Source organism: Durio zibethinus, chromosome 5 (genome assembly GCF_047325235.1).
Source record: "Durio zibethinus cultivar Kanyao isolate XHJ-2024 chromosome 5, ASM4732523v1, whole genome shotgun sequence".
Classification (NCBI taxonomy): domain Eukaryota; kingdom Viridiplantae; phylum Streptophyta; class Magnoliopsida; order Malvales; family Malvaceae; genus Durio; species Durio zibethinus.
Window position 1 is genome coordinate 28,011,278 of NC_143166.1, and position 9,978 is coordinate 28,021,255.

A 9,978-nucleotide genomic window follows, 5' to 3' on the forward strand; every position below is an offset into this window, starting at 1 on the left:
CATTGAATTTGCAAATGTCATTATGTAAAACTCCAGAAATTATTATATATATTTTTTATAATTGAAAAAAACCCGGGAAATTAAAATAGAGAGTTAGGTGAGTCATTAGTGAATCTACCACCCCGTTTCCTCTTCCCAAACATGCAGCTCATCTCAAGTATAGAACATTCATTCGCATAAGAAGATCGTCGATGCATGGTTTGACCATATTTTAACCATACAAATCTATTAAATTAATTCCAAAGGTCATTCCTATCAACGTGCATCACGGTGGCCGTAACAGGCCGTAACAAAGTGTCCATAATAGTAATTTGAAGCCAACAGCCGACGATTCTGGTTAATCCTCGATCTCTCTCTACAGCTCTACCATGAACCCCCACCACTTGTTGTCATGTCCAAACTGCGGACACGATCGAGACGAAGGAGGATTTTCTTTTTCTTTGTTAAAAAATTTAAATGAGAGGAGATTTTCTTATTTTAAAATTAAGATATATCAAATTTCAATGAGAATTTATATTGAATTTATAGATAGTTCACCAAAAGAGATTGGTTGCAGAAAAAATCGAATCTAAACCTTACAAACCAAATAATTGATCATTACTAACTTAATCAAGCCTAGTTGGCATATCTCCTTAATCTTTATTAAAACAATTAATATTAATGTGCAACATATGGTTGAAAGAGTTTGGAGTTTTTGCGTGCGTAAGTAACATAAAAGATGTGAATGAAATGCTTTAAATAATGGACTATAGGTTTCGTATTCTCACATACTTTTTACAACAACTCTAGCTAACCTATTTTTATCGAACCTTATAAGTACAAATATACGTGAGAACTCAAAAAATGCTGCCTATGAAGATTAAACAAAAAAGTACATTCATTTTCAAAGTTTGTTGGAAATCTTGGACACCTCCCAACAAGAAATTAACAAACAAAATTTGTGTACATAACTACCATATATACTTATATTTGTATAAAATATTTTATGGTCAACTTTAGAGATGTGGATCTCCATATGTAAGGCAAATCCATGCTCAAGCAAACCTTAGATTTGCGACAAGTAATTACCTTTGCTAGTATCAAGTATGTAAGCATCGACAAAAATTATGAACCAATGCTTAAAAAAAGAAATCAATGTGACGAACTAATGCACCAAGTTTCCCCGACCAGGGTCCAGGGCAGACATTAACGCAGCCACATATATGGAAAAGGAGGATCAAAATCTGAGCCGAAATCTCACAATTTTGTTTTTGGTGGGTTTAAAATCATATATCCAAACATGCATGTGTCATCATAGTACACGTTTCTTAAGCTTATCTCTAGTCTTTATTTACATGGAAAATGGGATGTTTCTACAGGAGCAACAGGGGGACAACAGATTAATCAAGATTTAAGATTTTGTTTTACAAATTTTATTAAAATTTAAATTTTTTTTATAGCTGAACCTGTCAGTGTTTGAATCTTAATCAATAAAATTAAAAGTCTAAATAGGTCACACAATTGTGTTGTAGTAACAAACAACTTTCGAAAAATTCTTGGGTAACATTTGTAAAACTGTGGTCATGTTATTTACTCTTCATTAACAATCGTCACTCCTATTTCAAGTTGATTAGAATGGAAGAAACGTAAATTATATGTTCATGTACCCCAAGAACCACTTGGAGGGATAATAAAAGAAAGATATAGATGCAAAGGCAAAGAAGCAAACAACAGGGTTTTGACCTTAGCACAATGCAGAAAATATAAAAGCATTTGACCAATTCCTGTCGTGTTAGATAGAGGTGGATGAAATTATGCACCTTATTGTCAATGTCTTTGAATTGTTTAATTCCTAGTTGCAATGCTTGCCTTAAAGCAAGCTTCTGAACAAAAACCAGCTTATTTGCCTTTCACCCTTTTTAGAGTAACAGTTGTCAAAATTAAGCAAGACCACGAATTTTGAGAGGAAATAAAGGTTGCGAACAAACCAAAAAAAAAAAAATTGGAAGGGGAGAGTTGACTTTATAGTTGGAATTAGAGAGAACACCTGGCTTCGCCTGCTACGTGCTCAAAATATAGTGCTTTGTTCCAAAGAGGGTCCAGTTTGGAAAGTTGGCACCTGCGTTCAAGAAAAGCGCATGTTAGATTTGGGCGCTGACACGCCATCATAAGCTTGTGTTTACTGAAATTCAAATAGGCTTGACGCTTCCAAAAATAGGTTCTCGTTGTTGAAAGTGAAAAAAAAAAAAGAAATTTCATTTGAATATTTTAAAAAATGAACTTGAAAATGAAAAAAAAAATACAAATATTAAAAATTGAACATTAAATTTGTTCGATGACATCCGATTATATAATTCAATTAAATTAATCTTCAAATTTAATATAAAATATAAAATTCGGTGAATGGCATTAATGTATATAAATGTGGGAGTGGGGATTAAATCCCATTTTAAGATAAAATTTGATTTAGTTATGTCATTTTAATGGAAAAATAGATATATATAATTGATTGTGGAACTTTATTGTCTTTATTAATCAATTGGAAACGTCAAGAATATTAATGTGATTTTACTTATGGTAATATGGAAAGTTTTGGGTAGTGATAAGACCAAATTGCTGATGAAAGCTAACGTAGATGAGCACTTTTATGTGGAACTAATTCAAATTTGGGGGAAAATGGACAATGAAACAGTGTCAAAATTTCTTCTATTGTGGATAGCATACGTAACTACATTACCGTCCAATCGTCATCCACTTTGAGATACACAAATACGGTCAAACTAAGATCGTAGTGGTCACTCATCACTATTATCCAATTTAGATTCAATGGTAAATTAGTTAGAAAGATTTCTCTACACTCAATGCAATTACTCGGTTCATAATTCAACCAATCAACTTAAAACAAATCATCATAAGAAAAACGATCTCAAGAAATGATCTATGCATTGATTGAAGTTAAAGTTTCAATGGGGATCAACATTTTAGCATCAATCATACTTGCTTTGTCTTTTAGTACTCACATTGGCAATTATGATCAAATAAATAATAGCTTTTATATCACACCCTGGTCATCTATTTCCATCTCAAACAATACACCATCTACATTTAAAAAATTCTTGCTAATTACTTAAAAAAAAATAAAAATATTCTAGTATAATTGCTCTCAACTAGTTTAGAATTAAAATTTTTAATAACTCAGTCAGGGATATCATTAGGTTTTGTTTGGTCTTAATCTTCTTTTTAAATTATTTTAAGAGAGTACTTCCTCATATCAACTTGATTTATTTAGAATTTTATTTTTTTAGATAAATCTTGGTTAATAAGAAATAAAGAGAGCTCATCTCTTTACTGACTGAGTTAACCCTTTGTGAGTCAAAATTGAAATTTTATTTATTTGGATTAAGTGCTTCATTAGTTTAACAAACTTCAAATGAATAAATTACGTTACACATATATGATTTTGTTGCAATTTTTCATTTTCATTTGTGATCTCTTTAAATCTCAAACTTTGAGTCTATTCGAAAATATTTTAAATTCATCAATTTTCCTGAACTGTCATTAAAATATGACAAAATTTGCTATTTGAGCACCTCGCGAACATCCATGTGAATGTCGAGGCAAAAAATAAAAAAAATAAATCACCTAAACTGCTGAGTTGAAATTTTATCCTATGTAGATATCTATGTGATGCTAACATAGTATATTCTATTAAATTTGATCAATAATTGAATTTATGGACTTGAAACATTTTTGAGAGATCATAAATCCAAAATTGAACTTTGAAAATCATAATTAAAATTAAAATATATTATAAAAAATCATCGATATGATTGATGCATTTTATTTGGCTTCAAATGTAATAATACAGTTTTTAGTATATTACACTTACAAAAGAACTAGACCATATTTAGTGAATGCAAGTAAGATACTCATGGCGAATAGAGCTATGTATATACAATATTTACCATTTTCCTAAATAATTATTTTCATATACTAGTTTATTTATGGACCTACTATCATGGTATATTTAATTTATACTTAATTTCATGTGCATTTATACAACATAAATTAATGGATGTATGCATCCATTAATTTATGTACCAACATAAATATTGGTATGCACGCATACATGTAATACAAGAAGAAAAAGGCACCTATCAGAAGGCCGGCACCAAACTCCTTTGACTTCAATCTTGATCTTGGTAACCCTTTCATGGCCAAAAAAAAAAAAAAAAAACTTGGTAACCCTTCCTGTTTCCGAACTATATATATGGAGGTCATCGTTACTTTGGGATCCACCACTTACACTTTTCTCCTTCACGTCAACTTCACCATCTGTTGCATCTTCGTTTTCATTTTTTTTTCTACAAGGAAAATCAATGGGGAGAACACCTTGCTGTGACAAAAATGGCCTCAAGAAAGGTCCCTGGACACCCGAGGAAGATCTTAAGCTTACTAATTATATTCAGAGTCATGGCCCAGCAAACTGGCATACCCTCCCTAAGAATGCTGGTATAAAATCATTTCTCTCTCATCTGCGCAGTACTAATTATTATAACTTGAATATTTTTAATTCTCTTTCATAAGGCTCTGACGATGATGCTTTATTGCTTTTATTTGAACTGTTTAGGGCTCCAAAGATGTGGAAAGAGTTGCCGTCTCAGATGGACAAACTACCTTAGACCTGATATCAAGAGAGGAAGGTTTTCATTTGAAGAAGAAGAGACTATAATTCAACTGCATAGTATTTTGGGAAACAAGTATGGTTAAAGTTTTTCTGCTATTGAATTTCAATTTTTCGTTAAAACCTAGAGTATATGTGTTATAATTTTGGTCAATATATATCATATTGTTCGGTAATCATTTAATTTCATATCTATCAATGACCTTGGACCTTAAACATTTTCCTTTCTCTTCTCAATATCAGATGGTCGGCTATTGCCGCTCGCTTGCCAGGCAGGACCGACAATGAAATCAAGAATTACTGGAACACTCATATCAGGAAAAGGCTTCTGAAAAATGGAATTGATCCTGTGACACATGCTCCACGCCTTGATTTTCTAGATCTTTCCTCCATTCTCAGCTCAACCTTGTGCAACCAATCTCTTCTCAATGTGTCAAACTTGTTAGGTACACAAGCTCTCCTAAATCCTGAGCTGCTAAGGCTAGCTCACACCCTATTATCCTTGAAACAAGAAAACCCTGAAATACTGCTACAATATCTCCAGCAAAGCCAGCTTTGCGATTCTCAACAAAATCTAGTTCCCAGCCAGTTACAACCAAGCCAGCTTCAAGATCCCATTCAAAGTGCTTCAACTTGCACCACATCTACTATTCCTTGCACTTCGGTGCTAAGCCAAATAGAACTCATGCCAGCCGCTGGAGAAGGGTTTTCTTCCAATATGACAAACTTCGGCTACCCAAATTTTCAAGAAAATTTGACAGCTTCTACTTTAATTAATGCATTTGTTTCCCAACCCAATTATGTGCACTGTAGCCCAAATCCCACTGTTCCGCTTGTATCTGAAAATTCGAACTTCCAATCACTGGGTGGCAGCCACAATTTTAGCTTTGATTCTGTGAGATCAACGCCGATATCAAGTCCAACCCCTTTGAATTCATCATCTACATTCATCAACAGCAGCAGTACCGATGACGAGAGAGAGAGCTTCAGCAGCTTGCTTAAGTTTGAAATTCCAGAGAGTTTGGATATCAATGATTTTTTGTAAATATATACATTATTTATAGCTTAGAGCCTCAGAGTTTGGACTTGTAAAACTGATTGCACCATCATTATTTGTGGCTTTGGTTTTAGGCCTTTTTTTTTGTTTTTTTAGTGGCTTTTGGTTTTGGGATTGTACTTTGCAGTGTTTTTTTACAACAATATTAATGTAATTTTCTTTGCTATTTTTTTTTTGTTGTGAACGAGACTTAAACTAAGTTTTTTAGATAAAATTTGTATAATTTTTTTAAAAATTATTTACTGAAAGTTTTAATAAAAAAATTCAAGTAGTTACATTCATAGAGTTTAAAGAAAAAAATCAATAATATATAAAATAAATTATTAAATTGAATAAGTTTTTATTGAATGGTAAAAGTTTTTATCAAAATTTTTAATAAAAATATTTATTTAAAAATAAATTAAATTTTGTTTAAATTTTACACATGTAATCATAAAAATATTTATTTAAAAATATATAAAAAAATTGTTTAAATTTTACACACTTAAAATATTTTAATTTATCGTTTTATATTTTGATTTTTTATTTAATAATTTTTAATATGAAATTTCATGAATTTTAGTTAAAAACCTCCGTCTTATTTTTTTTTAAAAAAAATAAAATGTGAAATCTACTGAAAGAAGAAATAATTAATACAAAAGTACCATATATTTATTATATCTTTTTTCTGAATATTGGTGCTAATCTTCCTGAAAAAGAGAGAGAGAAAAATTAGATGAAAGGAAAATAAAAATAAATTACTATATATTTCATTTGTTATCATTAATTATTGGTTCATCACCGTCATCAAGTGCAAATGGATGCATTTGCCATGCCATAAAAATTAAAGGCTATACCTGCTCATGAAAATAAGATAGTACCGAATAATGCATGGTTTGATTAGGTGTAACAAAAAAAATCAACGAAAATGATGGCACTTATTTTCTTCTAAACAACCAGCAAGCCTGAGAAAAAGGATTTAATACAAGAAGAGAGTCCAGAGAAAATGTAAATTGAAAAGTACTGAAATCCCTATACGACCATATGTGTCAACACAGTCAGGGAAAAAGGCCTAAATATTTACCCTACTTTTTACTGCTATTTTTTTGGGGGTGCATTTTTATTGCTAATGTCGAGAAAATATACTGACAAAATTCAACTTTCACTTATAATACTGGATTATAGCTGAATTACTCTTTAAAATAAATAGATAAATATGTGAAAATTTAGTGCTAGAAAAAAATGAGTATGCGAACGCAAACACATTCTAGAAGTGTATATGATAACTAACTTTTTTGAATTTCCCTTCTCCTCAAGCGTTACTATCATCATCATTATTTTCTTTTTCCTCTTTTCATCTTAAAGCAAAGACAAAGCACGACGCCTTCTCTCTCACTCAAACTTCTATAGCTTTGATTTCAGAACTAGATATAAAAAGCGCGATCATGTCTTCACATGCCTCTTTTTTTTTTTTTTTTTTCTCCAGCTACCAGAGACATTAATAAACAGTACTGCAAGAGAAATGGGAAAGAACCTTTGTCTGGGTTGCTGTTTATTTTGGTTTTTGTTTTTGAAGAGGTAGTCGACTTTGTTGACTGCATGCACCTCAGTCTTTTCTGCTTGCTTGGTTTTTGAATTCCGCTTTGCCTTCCGTCCTCTTATTTTTACATTTTCCTGCGAAATATTCTTCTATATTCTCTCAAAGCTTTCGTGTTTTAGAGATAAAAGTGCATTGCTGTCTGTCCCAATAATACAAAACTCTTCCGCTAATTGCTCTCATTAGTCATTACTGTTATAATTTCAAAAAATTAATTCGACAAAATTAAAAAAAAAAAAAAAAACACTCATACTCAAGATCTAACTCATCCTGAAAACTTAGCCTTAAGCTCTCGATCGCAATTTGACTTAATAATTATCCTATATTCTGATCTATAATATATAGGTAAATAAAAAATAAACTAACTTATTTAATTAATATTATATATATTTAAAAATAAAATTTTAATTAATATTATTTAAATTTTGAATAAAAATTTTAATTTAATTAATTCATATAATTATTTTAAAAAATAATATTTAATAAATTTAAAATTTGATCTCAATATTTATACTACCTCTTTTATTTTCAATCTATAATTTCTTTTATAAAAAAATTCCGCAAATATTAAAAGATTTTAATCGAAAAAATCGCTTCAATAAATAATTTCATTCAATTTAATATATAGTGTTCCAAGAGAGAGATATTAGAGATTGTACGTGGATGATAAAATTTCTCTATTAGGATAATTTATTTTTAGTATAAATAAAATCGTAATTTAAGATAAAATAAAGAAAAAAAACTTGCATGAGATTTTAACTTCAAAATTGACGAATGTTACTTTTAAAAAATAAAAATAAAAATTAAATTGAACAGTACTCTGGATTGAATAATTTATTTAGTAACAATTTCGTCATGTTGTTTATCTGGTAGTGGTAGAGCAGACGTAGACAGATAAGCTGCACCTGGACGTGAAAGGAAATTACGATTAGTGATGTACGAGTACACCGCCATTTGGTGACAGCTGACGCATGTCTATTACCTACGGTGAACAATTGAGGGATTGAAAATAGAGATAGATGGAGAAAAAGGGTATTGTGGAAATTTGAGTTTACCCCAAAAATGATAATAGCAAAGTGGCGCTAAATCACGCATCGAGTAAAAATTGACTTTGGCGCTTGGGTTGGGCTGTTTTTGTTCTACTCCATCATGCTCATGCCTGCCAACCATCTCTTTCTATAATTCTTTGATTTCCTTATCTGTTTAGACAGTCAATAAGAATTACAGACAGAAAGGATTCCTCACCATAGTTTGAATTGTAAAGGGGAAGGAAATTATTATCATCCTCTCCATCAGTCGGCAAGATTTTTAGGTTTCACCCTCTTTTTATTTTTGACATTTTTTCTTTCTTATGATTAAATACTTATCATTTTTAACCTTAATTAATCACTAATAATAAACTTTAATACAATAATTTCATAAAGGTGTTCTTCATATGTTGAGTTGAAATTAATTTCTCCAAAAGGTATTCATGTAAGATTTGGACATTTCACCCTATTAATCCACACGTCACTATGTGATTTTATAGCTAGCTAGCTATAATAGCATACTAGCTGGGCCTATGCTTGCTGGGTCGTCTAACAGGACGATAATATCAAGGGCCATAGGGAAGTAAGTTTTCGAAGTTGTCGATACTCTTGCGGAGCATTTTTCTTATATTTTTATTATATTTTTATAATTATTTAATTATTATAAAAATTATAAAAAATTTTATCACTTATAAATATTAATTTTATATAAAATTTTAATGAATTTTATACAATTTTAAATTATAATTAATTATTATATAATAATTATAAATAATATACTCTATTTTTTTTTATAAATCACTTTCTTTTTTTTTCTTTAACATGAGAAGAGAAGAGAAGTTAATTTATGCCATCATTTATAATTTTTTTAATTTCAAATTACAATTTCTTTAATTTATTTTTTAAAAAAAACGAAAATGTCGGTAGCAGAACTACATTAAGAGGATTAAGGGTTGAAGAATTACATTTACAACTCTTCATTCAAATTCAGTAAATGTTAGTTGGGAATAAAATCTAGTTAGGTTTGAATGTGAAAATGACAAATTTTCAGCTTATTAATTTGTAAACATCAATTTTTGTTCTGTATATCTCAAGTTTTGTTTGGTATTTTGATTTATACAATTAAGCTCTATTTAATCATTTTGATTGGATCATTTTGATGGGATCTCACAGGCTTAGTTTAATTGCTACCATTTTTTTAAAAGCCCAATATTTAGGCCTGAAATCTATTTGTAAGGCTCAAAGATTTTTAAACTCAAATTTGTTAAATTGTAATTATTTTAAAACATTTTTATATAAAAAAAAAAAAACACAGGTTGCCCAAACTCCGCTCGCAAAAACCCATCTCCCCTATGCCTCAGTCTCTACCTCTTTCGGCTATGGCAGCTAACCCCTTTTCACAAGAAATCTAAGCAAAACTAAAATGGAAAGACTGTGCCTTCAAGTAAGCTGCCGCAATCCCAAGAAATGGAGGATTTGAATTTCTAATTTGCTTAATAAATGGGACCTTCAAACACTAAAAGGGGAGGCTAATAAAAAAAAAAAGGGAACGGACTTTGCTGGAGAATCTATTTCCACCACCATTCGGCCAGCATTTCCAGAACCCACCACCGCGAGCCTCAATAGCCCAGCCAAAAATTCCCTTGTCCCACAC

General features: G+C 30.5%; 1 protein-coding gene across 1 annotated transcript; it reads left to right on the forward strand.

Annotated features, from left to right (window-relative positions):
* Window positions 1-4,132: 4,132 nt before the first annotated feature.
* On the forward strand, window positions 4,133-5,996 carry LOC111282246 (transcription factor MYB41-like). Its single transcript, XM_022870254.2, has 3 exons — window positions 4,133-4,491; window positions 4,610-4,739; window positions 4,907-5,996. Exons 1-3 carry the CDS (start codon window positions 4,359-4,361, stop codon window positions 5,706-5,708), a joined length of 1,065 nt encoding a protein of 354 aa, XP_022725989.2. The 5' UTR covers window positions 4,133-4,358; the 3' UTR covers window positions 5,709-5,996.
* Window positions 5,997-9,978: the final 3,982 nt, after the last annotated feature.

Excerpts from the sequence above, each read along its gene's own strand:
- LOC111282246 (XM_022870254.2), top strand. The coding sequence starts at position 4,359 with ATGGGGAGAACACCTTGCTGTGACAAAAATGGCCTCAAGAAAGGTCCC. Across the intron at positions 4,492-4,609 it reads TACCCTCCCTAAGAATGCTG|GGCTCCAAAGATGTGGAAAG; the intron begins GTATAAAATCAT and ends TGAACTGTTTAG. Across the intron at positions 4,740-4,906 it reads CATAGTATTTTGGGAAACAA|ATGGTCGGCTATTGCCGCTC; the intron begins GTATGGTTAAAG and ends TCTCAATATCAG.